The sequence below is a fragment of the Daldinia childiae genome (genome assembly GCF_008694065.1).
Source record: "Daldinia childiae strain JS-1345 chromosome Unknown Scaffold3, whole genome shotgun sequence".
NCBI lineage: Eukaryota > Fungi > Ascomycota > Sordariomycetes > Xylariales > Hypoxylaceae > Daldinia > Daldinia childiae.
Window position 1 is genome coordinate 2,366,252 of NW_022984644.1, and position 20,276 is coordinate 2,386,527.

At 48.1% G+C, this 20,276-nt stretch overlaps 7 protein-coding genes across 7 annotated transcripts; 5 read left to right on the forward strand and 2 right to left on the reverse strand.

Moving 5' to 3' along the window:
* Positions 1-598: 598 nt before the first annotated feature.
* GL218_03364 (putative RNA-binding protein C25G10.01) lies at positions 599-5,992 on the forward strand (the record flags this gene model as incomplete). The annotated part of the gene is made up of 5 exons (XM_033579921.1): positions 599-650; positions 728-842; positions 918-1,261; positions 1,317-1,865; positions 3,882-5,992. The coding sequence occupies 5 exons, from the start codon at positions 599-601 to the stop codon at positions 5,990-5,992; spliced, it is 3,171 nt and encodes a 1,056-aa protein (XP_033436841.1).
* An 807-nt stretch (positions 5,993-6,799) lies between these two features.
* Positions 6,800-9,627, reverse strand: GL218_03365 (Protein transport protein sec39; the record flags this gene model as incomplete). The annotated part of the gene is made up of 3 exons (XM_033579922.1): positions 6,800-7,868; positions 7,918-8,074; positions 8,124-9,627. 3 exons carry the CDS (start codon positions 9,625-9,627, stop codon positions 6,800-6,802), a joined length of 2,730 nt encoding a protein of 909 aa, XP_033436842.1.
* Positions 9,628-10,405: 778 nt separating this feature from the next.
* GL218_03366 (uncharacterized protein) lies at positions 10,406-10,852 on the forward strand (the record flags this gene model as incomplete). Its single annotated transcript, XM_033579923.1, has 3 exons — positions 10,406-10,433; positions 10,494-10,633; positions 10,709-10,852. The coding sequence occupies 3 exons, from the start codon at positions 10,406-10,408 to the stop codon at positions 10,850-10,852; spliced, it is 312 nt and encodes a 103-aa protein (XP_033436843.1).
* An 805-nt stretch (positions 10,853-11,657) lies between these two features.
* On the forward strand, positions 11,658-15,099 carry GL218_03367 (Oxidoreductase NAD-binding domain-containing protein 1; the record flags this gene model as incomplete). Its single annotated transcript, XM_033579924.1, has 6 exons — positions 11,658-11,898; positions 11,957-12,320; positions 12,378-13,269; positions 14,003-14,068; positions 14,136-14,222; positions 14,326-15,099. The coding sequence occupies 6 exons, from the start codon at positions 11,658-11,660 to the stop codon at positions 15,097-15,099; spliced, it is 2,424 nt and encodes an 807-aa protein (XP_033436844.1).
* A 623-nt stretch (positions 15,100-15,722) lies between these two features.
* On the forward strand, positions 15,723-16,672 carry GL218_03368 (Rhamnolipids biosynthesis 3-oxoacyl-[acyl-carrier-protein] reductase; the record flags this gene model as incomplete). The annotated part of the gene is made up of 2 exons (XM_033579925.1): positions 15,723-15,832; positions 15,913-16,672. The coding sequence occupies 2 exons, from the start codon at positions 15,723-15,725 to the stop codon at positions 16,670-16,672; spliced, it is 870 nt and encodes a 289-aa protein (XP_033436835.1).
* A 233-nt stretch (positions 16,673-16,905) lies between these two features.
* On the reverse strand, positions 16,906-18,348 carry GL218_03369 (uncharacterized protein; the record flags this gene model as incomplete). The annotated part of the gene is made up of 2 exons (XM_033579926.1): positions 16,906-18,052; positions 18,236-18,348. 2 exons carry the CDS (start codon positions 18,346-18,348, stop codon positions 16,906-16,908), a joined length of 1,260 nt encoding a protein of 419 aa, XP_033436836.1.
* A 775-nt stretch (positions 18,349-19,123) lies between these two features.
* On the forward strand, positions 19,124-19,633 carry GL218_03370 (uncharacterized protein; the record flags this gene model as incomplete). The annotated part of the gene is made up of 2 exons (XM_033579927.1): positions 19,124-19,306; positions 19,364-19,633. The coding sequence occupies 2 exons, from the start codon at positions 19,124-19,126 to the stop codon at positions 19,631-19,633; spliced, it is 453 nt and encodes a 150-aa protein (XP_033437590.1).
* Positions 19,634-20,276: the final 643 nt, after the last annotated feature.

Sequence of the window (20,276 nt, forward strand, 5' to 3'; positions counted from 1 at the left end):
CCCATTCCATCTTTTTCTCCTTTTGTAGCAGGCCTTTCTTTTTTTTCCAACCAGCCTTGCCCGAGACCTCAACTTTTCTCAGTTTGCATCATCATAAAGAAAAGGGTTGTTTGTGTTCGCGCTTGAGACTCACGGAATTTTCAATTCTCTGCACAGCACTGTATCACGCGCCTTTCATTTGGAGAGTGAATCCACAGCCTGCATCAGAACAGAACAGGTTGCAACTGTGTAACTGTTATTTCTGATTACGACTTACGTCTACAGCCATTGAAGTAGCAGGTGAGTCGGACTATTTTTTACATCTTGCTCTTTCTTTTTTAACCATCAGCCCGCACAACCATAAAAACCTCTCATTACACCATTATCCATCCCCATCTCTATCTTCCATTCTACAACCTCCCTCATCTTGACTACACCTCCTTCTACCATCACCTTGACAACTGTTTTGTTTCTCTTGGTCTTGGCGCGACCATTCCCTTTCCACAACTGGCTTCCTGCACAAAACGCGTCCTCATACGCACTGCCTATTGGTTTATTGTCGCGTCGAAACGCCCTTACTTACCGCATTCACAGTCACAACCTACTAACAGCCTTCACCATGGCCACTACTGCAATGGACTACGAAACCGCTAACGGCGACCGATTTGATGGTAAGTCGCAGCCTTGAATTATTCCCTTTAATGCATAAAAGAGATATATCATACTAATTATATGTCTGTTTTATTAGATGATGGTCCCCGTTACGAGCGTGATCAGCGAAGTGCGTCTCCCCGAGCATCCCGTGATGACGGAATTGAGACGTCGCGCCGTCGCTCTGCTTCTCCCGCTGCCAACCAAGATCGGTGAGTCCCTACTATATAAATAGAGATGATAGTCTCGTACCTATCCCTCAGCACACTTCTAACTTCTGAAATTAGTGCCCCCAAAGAGGAAAATGGCAATAAGGACGAGGATGGTTCTGTTAACCCTGGATCTAACCTCTTCGTGACTGGAATCCATCCCAGGTTGACCGAAGCCGAGGTCACCCGCCTTTTCGAGAAGTATGGCGAGGTTGAGAAGTGTCAGATCATGAAGGACCCTCACACCAAGGAGTCCCGCGGCTTTGGCTTTGTTAAGATGGTTACATCTGATCAAGCCGATGCAGCTAAGGATGGATTGCAGGGAGAGGAAATTGAGGGACGAACCCTCAGCATTGAGAAGGCTCGTCGCGCCCGCCCTCGCACTCCTACTCCTGGCAAGTACTTCGGTCCTCCGAAGCGAGGTTAGTAAACAAACTCCAAACTTAATGTGTTCCTTTTCTAATTCATTTATTACAGAGGGCCGCCCTCGGTTTGAAGAGCGACGCCGTGGAGGTGGCTACGGTGGTGGTTATGGCGGACGTGACGATCCGTACCGCTACCGAGGCTATGATCGACCTCGCTACGAGGATCGTGGCGATCGCGGCGACCGCGGTTACCGCGAGGACCGTGGATATGATCGCAGCTACCGTGATGCTCGAGGTGGCGGCGGCTATAGTGGCGGCCGAGAGGATCGCGGATACGACCGCGGCTATGATCGTAACTACGGTAGGGAAGATCGACGTGAGCGTGGTGGTGGAGGCGGCGCTGCTGCTGCTGGCGGCAGTAGCAGCGGAGGTGGTGCCGGTGCTGGTGAGGAGGGATATGGACGAATTGACCGCTATGCTGGTGGTCGTGAGGAGCGAGACCGCTACGGACCTCGAGGTGGAGATGAACGACGTGGCCCTGGCTACGAACGTGAACGCTTCGACCGTCCCGACCGCGATGGCGGTGCCCGAGCTCGCGATCCCGCCGCATCCGGCTATGGCGACTCTGCAGCTCGACCCGAGGCCCGCGAAACTTACGGAGGTGCGCCCTGATCACCAAAATAACGATAATCCGACATATTCAGCCTGCCGCTGCTAATGCGTCATTCAGGAAACGGTCGCTATACGCGTTAAGGGCATTTCCTCTGCACTCGCGTCTCTCCATAATGGTTCGGTGCTCGACGGTAGTATCGGGCCTCTCCTTCATCTTGTGTCATTTCTCTTCAGGCTTGCGAGTACGGCGGATACCATAAAAGATGTGACATATGGAGTTTAATACGGCAGGTAAAGGGAAGGAAAAGGCATCGACCGCCATGTTTTTTTCTCTTTTCTTTTCTTTTTTCTTTTTCCTATGATCTCTGATCCTTAGACAGGGTTCGCCAGACACGGGTTTGAGGGTGCTGTCATTTTGATTTCGCCTGTTTGTGGGCGAATTTCCTCGGCGAGTCAATATAGGAGTCAGCCTGGCAACTACGATTTTAGGATGATGGCACAGGCAACACTTCCCCTCCCCTTTCACCCAGTCACCCGTCCCCTTGGATCACGAAAATACGTCTGCGGCGTGGACAACACAGCAATCTTTTCACCTTTTCAACCTGCTACTTGTACTATTATTTTTACTTCCGAGGTTTCTCTTCGAGTTTGACGAGCGTGACGACTGAGCAACATCCATCAGCATTTTGCCGGGCGGATATTCGAGACAGCTCTGCAATGGTGGTCCCGCAGAATGCAACACATAATTGATCGCAAATTCCCAGAAAGGTGCACCCTTGAGTCGAATCGACTAATGTTCCGTAAATACCATGAATTTGGCCTCTCAATACTAAGTCGCTGCGCTGCATTCAGCAATACACATTTTAACGCCACGCGACACGATTTTTAATGTTCCTAATAGGCTCCCAACAATTGTAAATGGGAGCCGCCTTCTCGCTTCAACGCCTTTGCTTCGCCTTGCCAATAATCCATAGTCACCCTTCGCAGCAAATTTTTAATTAAGCCGTCTATTTCGGCTTTATGACATTGCTCCTGCGCTAGCAAGAAGCGTACAAGGTAAATCCCCCCAGCTTCGGGACTATCTGCTGACGAATGTTGTGTTTTACAGTGTATTATACGTGACCATCTATTGGAATGCGTGGACATGCCTAGATGATGTCCCCTCCACATTCTAGCCAAGCCTCTACCGGATCCTTCTGTAGGTTGTGTAACCCATTAGATACCCCAGTTGGCCTAATTTTATGCGTTTGTGCGTTTGTGCGTTGGTGATGTGACCATTGTCTAAGCTTAGATAGAGTACATAGTATACATTAGGTAGCTACATATAATTAAAGCTACAGGCATCTATCTGATTCTCGTTTCATCGTTTTTCAGCCTTAAAGGAATGATACTGATTTCCACGTGGGTGGTATTAGTCTCAAAGCGGGTTGATAACCGAAACCAGCAACAATAGTACATTACATTCCGTACTTCGCTTTGTTTGAGCCTTGACTAATACTAGAATACCTTGAATTCTGAGGAAGCATGCTTCTGGGAGCAGTCTTTGTAGAAAGATTGTACGGAAGGAAAATCGGCTAAGCTTGACGAAAACGTCTAGAACTAACGATGATGACAGCCGGCCGAAAGAGGAAAATTCGGGACACAAAGCTGTCTATAGACTTTAGTTGATAATGGAGATGTATTCGGGCGACTCCTCTTCTGAGGCAAGAAATCGGTCGTCCTACACTTTGTTTCGTTGACCTTTCATGTTTCGATACGACGGCTTCGTCGCTTCGCTCGCTTCATTGACATCGCAATTCAGATATTGGTCATAGTAGATGTAGACAGGTCTGTAATGGAGGGAACACGCATGAATAAGAGAAGCAGCGGGAAGAGCTCTGAGCTACGACACTTACGATATGAATTAAAACGGCTTAAGACGTATTTGGCCGTCCTCGAATATGACCTTGGACTACCAGAGCAAAAGACGGAGGGTACGTATTCATATTATTGTGCAATCCAGAAGACCCCAAAACCCCATTCTTTGCCTTATGCAGTCAGTCATTCTCACTAACCTACCTGACAGACTGGGCCGGGGAAAAATGGATATCTAAACGTGGTCAGAAAAGGAAGGAGAGGGCAGAACGGAGAAGACAGCGTGGTCGTGCGGCGCAAGATGCTCGCGAACGCACGAGAAGGAAGTACTTGGGGCTAGATGTACCGCCTTCGCCTTCGCTATCCGACGCTCAAAAAGATGTCAACAGCAAGATCGACAGGAAAATAGCGTCCTATCGAAGCCGCATCAAGCGAACCTCAGTCCAGCTACTTGTCGCCGCTACAGCCGGCCATCAGTACTCCAAGACAACTTCAGCAGCTGGGCAAGGCCACCCCGACGTTCGTGGCCAGTCAAGTTCTTCCAACGAGATGGTCGCTAAGATGGTTAGGGATTTGATTAACAAGAAAGCCAGGGGAAAACGTCCAGCTATAGGTTATTTCCCTAACGACAGCGACAGTGATAGTGTCAGTGACAATAGCGACGTTAGTGATGGCAATGATAGCTACCTTGAAGACGGTAATACCAACATCACTGAGTTAAGTGATAGTGAATCCGAATTTCCAACATCCAAGTTTGCAGCGGCCTTGATGGCCGAAGTCGAAGACGCACCAGGACCTGGAGACTGGGCGGACAAACTCGCGCAACCAGTCATCAACAAATACGCGAAAAAGGGGCCTCCGCAAAACGATACAGAGTTGCATTTGCCGCCGCACGCAGAAGAGGAGAAGGAACCAAGACCACAAAACAAACCCGCCACTCCACAGCCAGAGCACTACGATCCTAAACAGTGGAAGGATGTTGGCACTTCATATGAGAGTGAAGTAGACAGTAGATTCGTTCGTACCGACCAGCTTCGCGAAGAGATAGGGGTCATGACTTGGGAGCAACAAGAGAAGGCCTTCCCGACGCTGAAGTCGATTTTGGAGATGGGGGAAGAATACGGCCGATGGGAACCGGGCTACTTGAACGTGGAGAAACCGGATCCAACCCCATGGGATCCGGATCTAAGGGAGCAAAATGAGTCCAAGCCCGATGCACAGCGACTCCCCTTAGAGGCAAACCTCGCTACTAAGATCTCACTTGAAAGACTACGAGTGGGCTTTGAGCGGGCAGAGATGAATACCGAGTATGTCCAATACTCCCAGGTCCCGGCTATTTTGCCAGCAAGGTTGAGCGACGAAGACATGATGCGCGGCCCTCTACCGACGCCCCCGGGATTACCGTTGAAAGGGCCATCCGGTCGGGTGATAACGCTTAAACCAAAGCCAAAGGCTACTACGCCCGTACAACCCGTCCACACGAACCCGTATTTGAAACAACCGCCACAGAATCCTGTAGATCCGGTAAACGTTCCCCTTGCTCAGTACCACTACCCTGTCGACTCGCCTGTCACTTCGACCTTCCAGTTCAACGATGGCAATGATACGCCGGACGTGGTAAAGGAGGCTCCGGCTGCTACGCCTATCACGGTAATATACCAGAAGGCATCGGTGGCGAAACCTAAAGAACAGGCTCAGAATGTGAGGTCAGGTAGGGAGGTCCGTTTCGCAGATGAGATACCGGCTCAGAAGCAAGCGCCGGAGCCAGAACAGCTACAAGAGCAACAACCGCAGCAACAGCAACCGCAGCAGCAATTCTTGCCCACACTAGAGCCCGCACCACGCCCCCCACCGTCCCAAGCTTCAATCACATCAGACACACTACCACCACCCCCTCCCCATTTCCCCTCCACCATACCTCTAGAATCCGAACCAGCGCCTCCCCCGCCCCCCAGCGACAACCCAATCAGCACGAAAGACCCATGGTGGCACTACTCAAGCAGCGACGTCGACACAGTGCTATACCCAACCCTAACAGACCCGAACATGCAGCCGCTCCAACTCCCTCCCCCCGCTAACACCACCACCCAACACGACACCTACAACGAGCAGCAGCTCCAGGACCAGATCCTCTCCGAGAGCAGCCAAGCGAGCGCAAGCGTCGGCCGGACTCCGGCTTCGGGTCCCGGCTCGCTGCCTAAGACGAAATTGCGCTCGGCGTTGCCGAATAAGAGCTCGGATGGCGTTGTTAAGAACGGTCGGAAGAAGAGACATGTCCGGTTTGGGGGGACGCAGACTTTGACTTTTGGGGGGGATAGATAGGTGAATAGGGGGGTGGGGAGATGGGTGATGGGATGGGTTTATGGTATAAAGGGTATTGGTGAGTTGGATGAGTGTTTTTTTTTATAGCTTTCCTGTTGTTTCATGTTTCATGGTTTTTTTCTTCTTTTTTTTCTGGGTTCATTGCGTACCTGGGAGTGAAATAATCTGGTTGGGTTTATCATGTTTTGTATTTGTGGTTTCTTGGATCTTTCGTCTCTCTGTCCGTTGTAGCGCAACTCTGCCTAATCTTAGCACCAACTAATATTGCTTAACGAGTAGTAGCAGTAAATCGGGAAAGGTTTAAGGCGGAACTTCCAACATATTGATAGCATGGGTAAGCATACGATGGGGCGTGGTTAGACACCGGGGGGGTTGAGAGGAGAGGAATACTTCAGTCGACTTATTAGACTTGATGAAAGTTTCACCCCTAATGTACTTAAGGGATGCTGGTCCTAGAACTATTTACTAGAAATTGAGGACGTCTACCTAGTAGCCAGGCAGTTTACTAGGTTAAACTTCTTCCACGTAAACGATGCGGAATATATGGAATGAACTCATTTAATCACATGTAATATTCAAGATTGCCCTTCCTTTTAATCTTCGTCAATTATGTCCATCCCCTATTTCTCCCTATGAGCGAGAAGCGTCATATCGTATCACGATGATGCATATCTTCTGTAGACATTAAACCAAGACTTTTGAATTCGTAGCGATGAACCCCTTTTTTGAATTGGATATCATTATCCCCATGCTACAACAGCAGAACCACCCAAAATATCCACCCAGACTTCATTACTTCATTGCTATTTAGCTCTTCTCGCCAGCTCTATCGACAGGTTGCGCTCCAATCAGCCACCCTACACCTGATGCCAACGTTCCGACCGCTACATCCCTCAACTGGTCCCTCTTCCTAGCCCGCGGCTCTCCCGTGTCTTCGCGGGTCTCGTCTGACCGAGCGTTCTCGCTGCGTTGCAAGCTGGACAGGGCTGTCAAGTTGCGCTGCGCCCTAGCCATGCTGGCGCGCGATAGGTCGAACAGCGACATAGGTGCCTCCTCGACATGGCGTGAAGACGACGCCTTGGTAGCGTTTCTCACCACGCCCGCCGGTACGGTACCGCTAAAAGCGCCAGGCATAACCTCCAGGTCGCCCTTGTCGTCCCACGCCGATTCCTGCTCTTCTTCTGCTTTAGCCGCTGCGTTGAGCTCCTCCTCGCACTTACGGAACACATTTAGGATCTCTTGTAGAGTCGCGGGCGGTGCGATGCGGAGCGCAGTTGCGAGACATTCCATTCTCTGCTCTAGGTGTCGGATATCGAGATTCCCGTTGGCTGTCCCGATGTGCGTGGGCTTCATGGTACGTGCTGTCCGGCGGTACTTACCCGCCTGCAACGAGGCTTTCCATGAATAATCATCCGTAATTGGGGAGGTAGCCCCTGATTTTGCAGAGGGACCGTTGTTATCCGCGGCTAAACGGTTGACAACGTACGAATATGCTGTCTCGAAGTCATCTTCTGTAAGTGCGGCATCCACGCACATAGCTATAATCCGTTTTTCAATAATTGGTCTTTGCCATGCTTGTTCTGTTGCTGAGTGCGGCTGTCCAGGCTTATTATGAGCTAATAGACCAGCATCGCCCATATTGGACCCGATTTCGAGAAAGTCCTGGACTCGGGTGTAGCTCTTGGGATTCTGTTCTAATACCTTCCCAATTATGGAGATAGGATCTGGATGGACTCGAAGCATAATTGGTATGAACGGCTCTCCTTTTTTCAGCGTCAAGCGGTATTCGCCGAGTGCATGCGTGGTCCTTAAGAGAGCCTCAATTCTTTTAGACTCGGGATGTGTCTCTGGTAGGGTCTGGGGAAATGCATGTATTCTAACATCATTTAGAGCAATATCCTGCATACTGATTAAGGAAAGCTTACATGTCGTCGCATTTCAAGAGACCACCACGACCGCGGTGGGGATTCGATGCACTATCATAGGCCTTCATTGCGCAAGAAACGACATTGTCTCGTAATACGTCGCTATCGAGGGGCTTCTCAGGAGCATCTTCGTATATAGACCTCGCCAGGGAGTAGCCTGATAACTTTAGCATGCGATCTTAATAAAAGTAACTAGTGAGCCTTACGTGTGTTGTTCAGGAACGCTTTGAGGCATTCAACCTCGAGAAACTCCTTCTTTAGCTGACTAAAGACTCCTTGGACCCGAGTATTGGGGGAGTCTTGAGCTTCTTCCGCGCCCCAATCTCGGAGCCACAAAAGCTCATTTCTCGCCCTGATCCAGTACTTGTCATCACTTTTAGGTCCATTTCCACTTAAGTTATTTATATATCTCGTAGCTATTGCCTTTTGTTCTTGTTCATCTTGCAGAAAAGCCAGTTCTCCTGCTTTTCGGACAGTGCAAGAAGCATCGGCTTTGGTTAAGATGAAAGCACTGAGTGTTAAGATATGTAAGAGTTGTGTAGATGTCTCATTTGGTGCAGTAAGCGGGTTTGAATCGGCGAGTAAATCATTGCGCATATAAGTAGCGTTCTTAGCTAACAGAAGTCGTTCCCCATTAGGATCAGTGTAAGGCGGAAGCAAAGATGAAGCGACTTGTAAGGTAGGGCAGGGGTCTTGATCTAGTAAGGCCATAATCTTTGTGATAATGTTGTTGACACCGGTCAATGCTTCGACCGAAGCTTCTGATATCAGATATGCCGAAGCCAGCGCAGCACGAGCGTATCTTTGCTCCAGATGCCCCTGCTCATCGTCTTCTAGCCACATGGAAGCATAGCCACCTAAGTCAACATCACCTGGGCCGTCCCATTGATCTATAGCTCTCACTGCAACTCTCCACGACTTGGAGGCTTGCGCTGTGACCCACTCGAGGACATGTTCCCACCCTGGACAGAGAGTATAGGACAGACCCTGTTCCGAAGAGCGCTCATTCTCATCACCACGTGCCCACCTCGCATCGTTATATAGCCACGGACCTATTAAGCCACGAAGATCTCTCCCGACGTAGGGAAGATCTTCTTGGCTTGCGCCAGTTTGCGACAGTAGCAAGTCAACTGCGGCTTGATCGCTCATGCGCTCGAAGGCGGACAAAGTCTGGACAGCTGGATGGTGTGGGTAATATTCGTGGTTTCGTCGTAGAAGGGGAAGTAAGACCGAAACCATCCATGTCCGAATAGCGGGCGCATGGTCGAGGAATGGTATTATTAGATCGGGTAGCTGGGCAAGTAAACCGGCCTCTTCGTCGACCCGACGCGCGCGATGGATTAAGAAGAGAGATATAAAATCTTGAGATTCATCCTTAGGCGCGCCATCCCATGCAAGAGGAAGTAGTCGTAGCTTGCGGACCTTCTTTGCGGCCTCGTCGTCTGTTAAGTCCTCCACCGAAGACCAATCAACTTCTCGCGGTTCGACATCTGTTTCCAAGCTTCCCGACTCAAGGTGCTGAATGAGGGAGACATATTCGCTAGGGGGCAAGGTCTCGGGTAAACATGTTAATAGTATTCGAAGTAATAAGTCCTGTCGTAGGACCTTGCTATGCTGAGCGGCGAGCACAGTCAAGCTCTCGATGTCGGACTTGGCAGCTAGGTACGTAGCGAGGAGTACGATGCGCGGCGCAGAGGGAATTGTCATCATTTTTAAGGCGCTATATACATGGTCTCGTTTATAGAGGAGCCAGGAACCTAACAAGGTTGGGTAATGCTTGGTATTTCTAGAGGCTTTGTTGAATGAAGGGTTAAGTAAGTAAAGAGATAAAAGGTTCTATTCGAGATATTCAACATTGACGTGTTAGTTACCTAAGGTACCTGCACCTGGGTAGCTCTAGGTACACCTAACCTAGATGCTTAGGTACTTTGTACTTGCATGTGGCTTTTAATAGGTACCTAGTTCATGTACCTAGCTCATATGTATACCTATCTCCAATATGACGTATTTGTCATGACATGGAAAAATAAAGAAAATACATTTGGTATAGACAGGTATATACCTATTATTTTGAAAATTCACAATATAGGCTACCTAGTATGAGTAAATATTATTTGGTTTAGTCTTGACAGTTAACCTAGGCCATTGTTCACTTGTACAAGAGGTATGTATCTCAAACTTTTATAACTCATAAAATATGTTAAATGCTTTTATAAGACCAATGCACAGACCACCCTAAGCTGCAACTACCTACATCTAAACCATATAGAGTTAGTCAGGTCAAGCTTAAGAACGGTCACCTCTTAATTCGTCAGACCCAGAGCTTATCTAATTCGCCCGGGATACAGCATCATTCGTCGAAACGTCGCAAAGACCCGAAGCAATTGAACGACATAACCTAATCTATCTCAGTAACCGCAATTGAATGCGCGTTTTCCCTCCCGCAGCCACCGAACGACGTCTACCTCTATACGCATAGCTCGACGTCATGTCATCCGGATACGGTCTTCATGGCGGTTCGTATATCGAAGAATATCCAATGGTTCCGAAGTACTAATATATTTTTGGATGAATAGGTCCGGGCCGGTGCTTCCCCTTCTGGCAAGAAGTTCTAGCTTGCTACGTTGTCAACACTTCGGCGGAAGATGACTCAGGGAAAAAGAAGTGCGCGCCCGCTCTAGAGGACTACTACGAGTGCTTACATCACAAGAAAGAGGTTAGGATCCAACCTGATTTACCTACAAACACTATGCTAGCCGGACGACTGACTAAAGTTTGTTAAATTGAATAGGCCACGAGAGTAAGAGCATTGCAAGCTGCATATCGAAAGGCAGAAGCATCGTCAGCACGAGAGAATGCGCCAAGTGCTGGCCAAATAAGGAATCTGGGCTTGTTGGGCAAGGAGGAGGATACGAAACAGGTCCTTGGTGGATGATTGCGACGCTTCGAAAAAAAAAAGCCGGGAACAGCCGTGTACGTACAAGGTCTTCGGTGTATATGAATTTAAGGATCAACAAAACCCGAACTAGACGTCCTTTAAATCAGTGGGATTCGTTGCTTAGGATGACCGCAGCCTTGCTACGGATATCAAATCCTAATTTTCCGAATCGGTGGGCATCAGGGACCCCATATTGCTCAGATATTCACAACCCAAAGGCGCAAATATAGAAGTATTGGTATGGGTTATAATGATACCAACCCTATCTCACTAAATAAACCACCCCCTTCGACTTATATATACCATGAAGGTTTAATGCTGGTCAACTCTGGTTCTAGCATATATTTATGGGTTTGGTAAGTTTAATGAGATGGTTTAGTAAGGCCAATCACAATTCGGGTAAAAAATGATTATAGATTCATTTCTTTAAGAGATGAAGCTATACAAACAGATGGAAATATGTACACGTGTGCAAGCATGTCTACGTTGTCATAATATAGGCAGGTGCGTACATGTGCACATCTAGTCACTCACATGTAGCCGCTACGTTAGGTACATACATCATAGGGTAGGCACGTTCAAGAGATATTCAGGTAAGAGCAAGCCGTTATTGGAGATGTCTGTGATTCACATACACGCACTTTCCTTGCTACCCACCAAATTACTTTGTTAAATACGCTTAATTTTCCTTTCCACCATCTTCAAATATCTCTAACTTCCCCCCCTTTTTATTGACTCGGTGGCATCGTACCCTCATCCTTGGACGTATACAGGCGTATTTCACGCTTGTTCTTTTACCAACATGCCCTCCCTTCGTGGTATTGAGATATCCATCGTAGCCAGCTCGGATATTAAGAGGCTACCCGAATATCCTCACCCGGATGGATCGTCTGTTCGTCTCACAAGAGTTGGCCCTGGTTGCCACGATCTAAGAGACAAGGTCCGAAATGGCTCTCACTTTTCTTCCTCTAAGTATCCTAATGCCGAGCCCACCCTGAAGAAATCTAACCCCCGCGTATCAGTCTATATTCCTTCAAGTCCTGGTAAGTTTTACTCTGATATTTCAAATCATTGATATATCCGATCTAAACCAGTCTTCAGGTTCCCAGTTTCGGCTCAAATACCTCATTCATCAACCAGCACCACCTTCAAGATTCGTCTTTTTTAAGATGATTATCAATGGTCATCCCACTGTCTCCTGGGGTATTGACACCATTTATTGTGCGTCAGGGACCGTGTCGAAAAGCCTCTTTGAGCCCGGCGATGGCTTGAGAGACAAGAACGGCAACATCCCTATAGGCATAGAGACGCGATATTTCCATTTCGTCCATGGCCTCGACCAGACTTTGGCTTCTGAAGATGGTGGCTTGATCGAGGTCCAAGTCTTTCGCTGTCGGGGACGAAAGCGCATCGCTGTTGAGTTAGACCCCTATTCACACCTTTACCAAGAACGTCGTGGAATCACGTAGGCTACTTGAATATCCTCTCCTATATATTAGTTCATTTAGCTAATTATCTTCAGCTCATCTAGTGGCGGCTTGGTTGACAACCCTCAAGATGCTACCTTCTACGAATACCATCTGGAAGATGCAAAAGATTCGCCTTTCGCGACCTTTTGTTTCTATTACCGATCCGTGCAATATCTCGTGCAACGAAACCTTATACCGAAGTACGAAACTGGATTTCGACCGGCATCTCTAAGTTCAAATAACTCATCAGGCTCTGATTCTCGAGAGAATCCCGCTCGTGCGACCTCTCCATCTGCGCATCAACTCGCTATCGGTGTGGAGTTCCTCGAGGATAACGTGTTCGAAGATCACATTAATCCCGTTAGCATGGCTATTTCGGACCTGTCGGAAGTTCCTAAAGTAGAGGAATACTCCTTGAGAAGCCCCCCGCAACTCGCAGGGGCTCGCCAACCTGCTACTGCCATTGAAGATGTGAATAAGGCAAAGAGGGATGCCTTTTTAGCTAAGCTGCTACAGAGACCATTGCCAGAGCTTCCCAAGACAAGTTCTAGGCAGGCTTCCAAGAGTTCACTCCGTTCCAGCTGCCCATCTCTAACACCGTCTCTAAAACGATACGTCAAGAGCGAAGAGTTTGAGAACGAGGAAATAAAGTTGGGTACGGCGCAGTCGATATTACTGCCGTCTGCGCCAATTAAAGCATTGGAATTGAGAGATATAAATGCCTATGAACGGGAGGATGAGTCCTCTTCGGACTATGCAGCCTCACTGGACTCTACCGAAGCGTCGCATTCACCGGCACTGCCCTCCCCGACCGGCTATGTTCCAACGACTGGCAGCGTGCTTGAACGGCACCTTAACCAATTCGACTCTCCCATCGCCCAATCGTCACCAAAATCTAAGGCCAGGCTGCCACTCTCCAAGTCGCAGGTGAATTTGCTTAGCGATGTAAGCTTCCCTGATGTTGACAAGCTAAAAGTCACCGAAGGAGAATGGCTTGGGCAGACCCCATCACCCCTACAACATGAAGGTAGACCAGGAAAGTACCCATGGAGTCCACGGCCAGAGAAGCATACCGGTCGTTCTTCTATGATAGAACTTCCTACCCGTCAGGGGGACGATAAGGATATCAAAGGATCTGGCGGCAAAGGTGTTGCTCGCGGTGTCCGTGCAAGCGCTACACACGACACTAGATACATAAACGGTGTCCCTGCGGGTAACTGGATCTAGATAGGCCGTTTGCATATTGTCGGTTGCCGGACGTAATGTTGCTATAACTGAATCTGCGCCAGAGAAACTTAGCCCGTATAGGCACTATTAATTTCTGTAGCTTAGCTACCACCTAGGTACCTAAGGTATACGGAATCGACTGCGCCATATGCAAATTGGCATCCAAAGCTACCTACTTGTTTACATATTAATCCGTATGAATTGTATGTGACGGTGCGACTTAAGGAATTGTTTGATATCTACTATGTCTTACTAGTAATCTAAACCCCGCCAGCTGTATTGGGGTTTACCGGAACCTCAACTCATATCTTACTACGCAATTATCAATACTTTACTTCAAACCTACAACAGTTTACGGATAGTAATATTTTAAATACTATCTAATATCTTACCTAGTTAACACTGTTAAAAGTGCATCTCGCTCCGCTAACTTGAACTACTGTGCTATTAGCTTACCAACATGGCTGAACCGAAGCCTAGCCACCTAGAAAGGACGGCAGCGGAACCGCGAGATGAGGTATATTTACTCACACTGATAATAGGAATTTTGTCTACTGGATCATCTATTAACACGTATTTACAAGTCCCTACACATCGTCACGTTGACCAAGGTCGACGAGATCAATGATCAAATCAGGCTCTTCCGTCTCGAGCTATCAGCCCCTCTTCGGGTATGTTCTGCTTTTTGGCCCCCTTTACAAGCTATTTGATGTCGGCACTATACAACGAGTTTAATTACCTTCTTACATATATTGCTATTTTCCTATAATATAGTTCTTACCGGGTCAATGGCTTGATGTCTTCGTGCCCGGCGTGTCCAAGGCAGGCGGGTACACCATCACCTCGCCCCCGTCTCTAGCGCGGCCCCATGTCTCCCCGGGGCCAGCACAAACTCAAAGTCCGGGGTACGTAGAGCTCGCGGTACAGAAATCGGTTGATCCACCCGCGGCGTGGTTATGGCAGAACCCGGACGAGATTACCTATGCGGAACTAAGGGTCCGCGTCGGCGGTAGCTTCGTGTGGCCGCCCGTGGGTATCGATGCGCATGCTCTAAGACGCGTGGTCTTCGTTGCTGGCGGCGTGGGGATTAATCCTCTGATGAGCATGCTGTCTAGCATCGCGGAGACGGGTGCGGATGCGCCGTTCCAGGTGCAGTTTTTGTACTCGCTGAAGGATGATGATGGGTCGGGAGGTAGACGCGCGGACCGCTTGCAGTTTGTGCAGAGGCTGGCTGGGATATTTGCTTCGGGGAGGGTGAAGGGGCGGTTAAGGCTGTTTCTTACGGGTGGGAGTGGGGATGGAGGAGGGGTTGTGCATTGTCTGGGCGAGGGGGAGGAGGGAGGAGAGAGTGATGTCCCGTTTCAAGCGCGGAGGATGACGGTCGATGATATCGCGGTAGCGGTGGGTGATGCTGAGGAGAGGAAGGCTGCGGTTGTGTATGTCTGCAGTGTACCTACTATGACGGACGAGTTCGTGCTAAAGTTGACTGACATGGAGGCTGGGTTGGGAATGGAATCTCATCGGGTGTTGTGTGAGAAGTGGTGGTAAGTGTCTGATAAATATGAAGACATATCATTGACCAAATAATGTTTTGTCTTGGACTTTGGGATATTAAGTGTTTGTGTATAGGGGGTTATGATACTAAAAGCTTCCCAGATCTACGACATCATATTTACACTTAGAAGTTAGCACCAGTATCCATGTTTATACAAATCCCGTAGATATTACCCTAAATTAACTTTCCTCCAGCAAGCCTCCAATATAACTACCTAGGTTAGTTATTTAATAATACCATAAACACAAAAGGAGAAGTTGATTCCATCATGTAAGATGTTCCTTGAATCGTTTAGTTAACCTAACCTCATCCCGGCCCATCTCCGTTGGGGAACCTCGGCACGTCCCCGCAAGCTCCTCGGTCATCACTTATCGATAGGGAGGTACGACTAGGTTATTGACTTATACATTGTCCAATAATTCTGGCATTGGAACTTGACTTGTTGTCTTGTTAATAACTAGTTGATAATTATAAAGACGAGACTTGCTATTGATGTTGATACAGAGGAGAACATACTAATTAATATATCAACCAACAACTATCTTCTTTCGCCATTGGATCAATTAACTAGAGAATATATTCTTATCACGATATACTTCGTAGATAACACAACATCATGGCCGACGAAACAGCTCTTACCGACTTCCCGTCGCTCTTCTCCCTCAAGGGTAAAGTCGCCGTCGTGACAGGCGGTTCTCGAGGTCTGGGTTTGAACGCAGCTTCAGCGTGAGTTCTACCTATACGTTTACAATTACACACAACACTCCCCAACCAACCCTCACTAACCTCTACCCACCACACACCAGTTTCCTCCAAGCCGGCTGCTCCAAAGTATTCATCACCTCGCGCAAAGCCAAAGCCTGCGACGCCGCCGTCGCGCAGCTCAACTCCCTGCCAAACCTCCAACCCGGCGCCCGCGCCATCTCCGTCCCCGCCGACAGCAGCACCCTCGCCGGCGTCGAGTCCCTCGTGTCCCAGGTATCCAAGCACACCGAGTACGTCGACATCCTGTTCGCGAACGCGGGCGCCACCTGGGGCGAGGCCTTCGACACGCACCCCGACGGCGCCTTCCAGAAGGTCATGGACCTGAACGTCAAAGGCGTGTTCTTGTGCATACAGAAGTTCGCGCCGCTGCTGGAGAAGCGCGCTACCGTCGAGGACCCCAGCCGCGTCATCATCACGTCGAGCGTCGCGGGCTTGGGCGTCGGCACTACGGGGCCCCAGGCTACGTTTGGCTATAGCGCCAGCAAGGCCGCTGTTATTGCGCTGGGTCGCAATCTGGCGCTGGAGCTAGGGCCTCGCCATATCCTGGTTAATTCCATCTGCCCCGGTTGGTTCCCGACTAAGATGGCCACGGGCTTGTTGTCTATGACGGGTGGTCTCGAGAAGCACGCCGCGCGCAACCCGAACAAGCGGCTCGGCAGGCCTGAGGATATCGCCGGTGTGGTAGTTTATCTGTCGAGTCGAGCAGGGTCGCACGTTAACGGCGCGACGATACAGATAGATGGTGGTGCGTTGTGGAATACGGTCTCCCTAGAAGCCGGGTCGGCGGAGCCTAAGCTATGAATATGTATGCGTAGTATCGGTAGCATAGCCGGTGTAGCAGATGTTTCTATTTACTATGATTAATGATATTCAAGCCATTAAGCTATTATGCGTGTTCTCATTCTTTATATGCCTTTATCTAGGTTCCCGGTCTACGATGCTAGGTATGTCTAGATAATATCTCTGCAGAAATCAAGCTCCGATACCAGAATGCAATGCGTCCCAGATTCCACCAATAAGCTCTAGTATGCAGTCTAGATTTCAGACATCACATTAGATCCGTCCTCTGGCTTTCGCGCGACCCAGTGGCTAGCTTTATATGCCGTTTGCAACATGCTCTGAGAGTCCTGCACGTAAGGGGCGTGCAGGCCTGTTTCTCGCTTCTCTATGATAAAACCCATACGCTCCACCAACGCGACGACTTCGTCATCAGTAAGCTCGAAACTCCCCGGATCTGCAATGCCTAAAGAATTATTTTCATCGTAATCACCGTCTCCATCATATCCGTAATGGCCGGGGACGTGATTCTCCCAGTGCCATAACAGAGGTCCGACATTGATAAGAACACCACCAGGTTTCAAGCAATTTCTTATTACTTCGAGGTAGCGAATTAGATTTGGCGCCGTGTCAAGGAAAAATACGGAGGCTACGGCATCGTAGGTATCCTTGTGGCTTTCATCCCCATACAGGCAGAGGAAATCTGCGGCACACATTTCCATCGAGCCGATACCCTTCGTCCCCGCTAATGTCGTCTGGGGGTGAATATCTGGGATTTTGTAATATGTAAATTGATTATCGCGACTCTTGTGGTTTGAAAAGGAGTGGATCCATGGAAATATAGTGTGTTGACCAGCGGTTTCGGTAGAGTTGAGAATGTACGACGATGCCAACAGTTGATGGTAGGAAATCTCGTTGCCTTCCGTATGGTACCCCGTCCGACAGAGATCAAATACTAGTCGTCCCAGCCCGGCACCAGGTACCAAAACTTTCATCGGTTGTCGGTTAGGATATCTCGCCTTCTCGTCACTTAGCGCACGGTATATAGGTCCGTAACAAGCATCACGTTCAACAGCACCCTCGGCGGACCAGTCACGGTAGAATTGCCTAATAGTGCTCCGGGCCTTATCCAGATCATTATATTTAGCAACACCGGACCATTCTTCAGGCATAGTAAGCTCCTTTTCCGAAGCAGCTTCAAGTACGCCAAAAGACCTCAAGCCAAACTTGACGATAATACGAGCTAGCTCCGCATTACTCTCAATAGCATCGTCTATGCGATTTAACACATCCAGATACGAAAAAGGCGGCTGGGCGAGTAATTGCCAGTGGGCCTGAGGGAGAGCGTAGAACGCCTGCCTACGAAAATGGGTGCAGTTCAGGTGCGCCGTCTTCGCATATTGGCTATATGATATTTGTTAGTGTATATAAACGGGCTAGAAGCGTGTGTGGGTGAGCGACCTGTAAGGTATGTGATATGATGCCTACTAGAAGCAAAATCGCATCCTCCCCCTCGGACGTAGGAGGTACTCAGCTTAACAAACAATATTCAACAACGCAACAACGCAACAACCTTGTATTACTAACCTAAAAGAATCGAGGGCGCAGAATATGACTCTGATTTCCTCTGGGTCTTCGATGGCTTCTTCGACCCCATCCCACTGAGAATCATCTCTATAAGCCGGTTTCGCTAGTTCCATGATGTATAACAGCAAATTCAAGAGTTAGCAAACGAAGAATAGTCTTATTATATATCTTATTATATAATCGACACCTCCAGTTCGAAACTTTATGATAATTGGGGGGGGAGAGGGGGCGCCGTTATGTATCGTATATGAACGAGGGATATCTCCAGATGGAGGGGCACACGACTATTTGAATAACTGAGCTTTCTTTAACCTTAGCACATATTTGCCAGGAATATAAAATAGCGATTATACTAATTTCATAATGAAAAATTATGTCTCTAAGTTCAAGGGTCTATAATAGTGTCGTATAAATTACAGACAGAAATGTATAAGGTCTGTTCTTGAAGAGATGGTAGATAGTAAATGGTAGATGATATAAAAAGTTAAACTTCGAGATTGCTACAAACGGGCCTCTCGAATAAGTACATATACCCTTAGTAAGATACCTCCTTAGGTAAGATACTTTATGTACTTTATGTACATGTATCTAATGGAGCCCCAGTCGTTTGGAGATCTAATGTGGGGTACCGTCTTCTGTACGACAGATAGACTGGATCATGACAAACATCTATTTGTTAAAGAGTTGCTCTAAGCCTAAGCTAAATCTCACTTAAGCACCCCTATCATCTGCCCTATCGCCCGCCCTATTTCTCTATTGCTCTATTGCTCTATCGCGGTTATACCTTAACCACTAAAACGCTAGCCGCTAACAACTGCCTATCACACTCGAATATTCACTTCGTTAAACACCACGGTTGAATCTTGTTTACAGTAAAGGCATATCAAAATGGCGGAGACAATTAATGAGCCCATCCAGCTCTCATTTCCCCTGCCACGGTCTTTGGATACAAGGATTCATATGCGCTTAGACATCAAGTCAAAAGTCATCATGTTATTTCTCACAACCGTAACTGCAGATGAGGAAGACCAAGCAACTCCAATGGGATCTTTCGTCTACGCTTTGCCTGACGTATGTAATCCTGTTCCCATTAGTGAATCCGCAATTTACTAAAATACATGACCTTAGAAATATAATCCAAGCCAACCACTTTCAACAACTATCTTCGCTGTAGAAGCTACGCTAGAGTTCACTACTCGCCTAGCCAAAATTCTAGTCAAGAAGACACAAATGCCAGTGTATGTGGGCAATTCCATCAGCTTTGCCAACACCGGACTGGGGGGCACAGTAGAGGAGGAAATGGAAGCTCTGAAAAGAGTCGTTGAAATTTCACTTGATAAGCTCCAAGGCGTCGTCAAATCGCCTAACGTCCTACCAAACGGAACGGGCAGTTCTTGAGGATGCTGTTAGCATTGTATGGCAACTACCCCTGAGAGCAGATACATACTCTCTTGCGCAGAATCTCGATCTGTGATCACAGCATTTTGAAAGACAAAATCATGTATACGAACTGCTTGAAAAGTCATCCATGGTATACTGGTATATGAGCTTCTGGAACTCGAGAACTCATACTAAGTAATCCGTCGAGAGGGTTGCCCGGTCATCGAGTGTCACATTGGTCGATGGACTATAGGCTCATATTATGCTCTCTAAGTGCGTATGGATGACGAGAATGTAGGTATAAGTTACTACGTGGGACTGTTCTATGAGGACATGCATTGACCCCTACGAAAGTAGTAATATGAGAACTTTCAACCAAGCCTTGAGAACTTCAATGAATCGTCTACCTGGTATCTATATATGACGAATTGCCCCTTTCTCATCTTAAAGCTAGTGAAATCTTATACTTATTCACGTTTTCATTCGGCTTTAACAATTACTATAAGGCCAAATCCAGGAGGGTTGACTCGACCTCACTCTACTGGGTTATTTTGGACTATACAAAACACGGCTACAAAACAATATCAACATAGTTCTAGCTGATACGTGCTTCGTTAGTGTTAATATGACTTGAAAAGAGTCATCGACACTTGCAAGATTT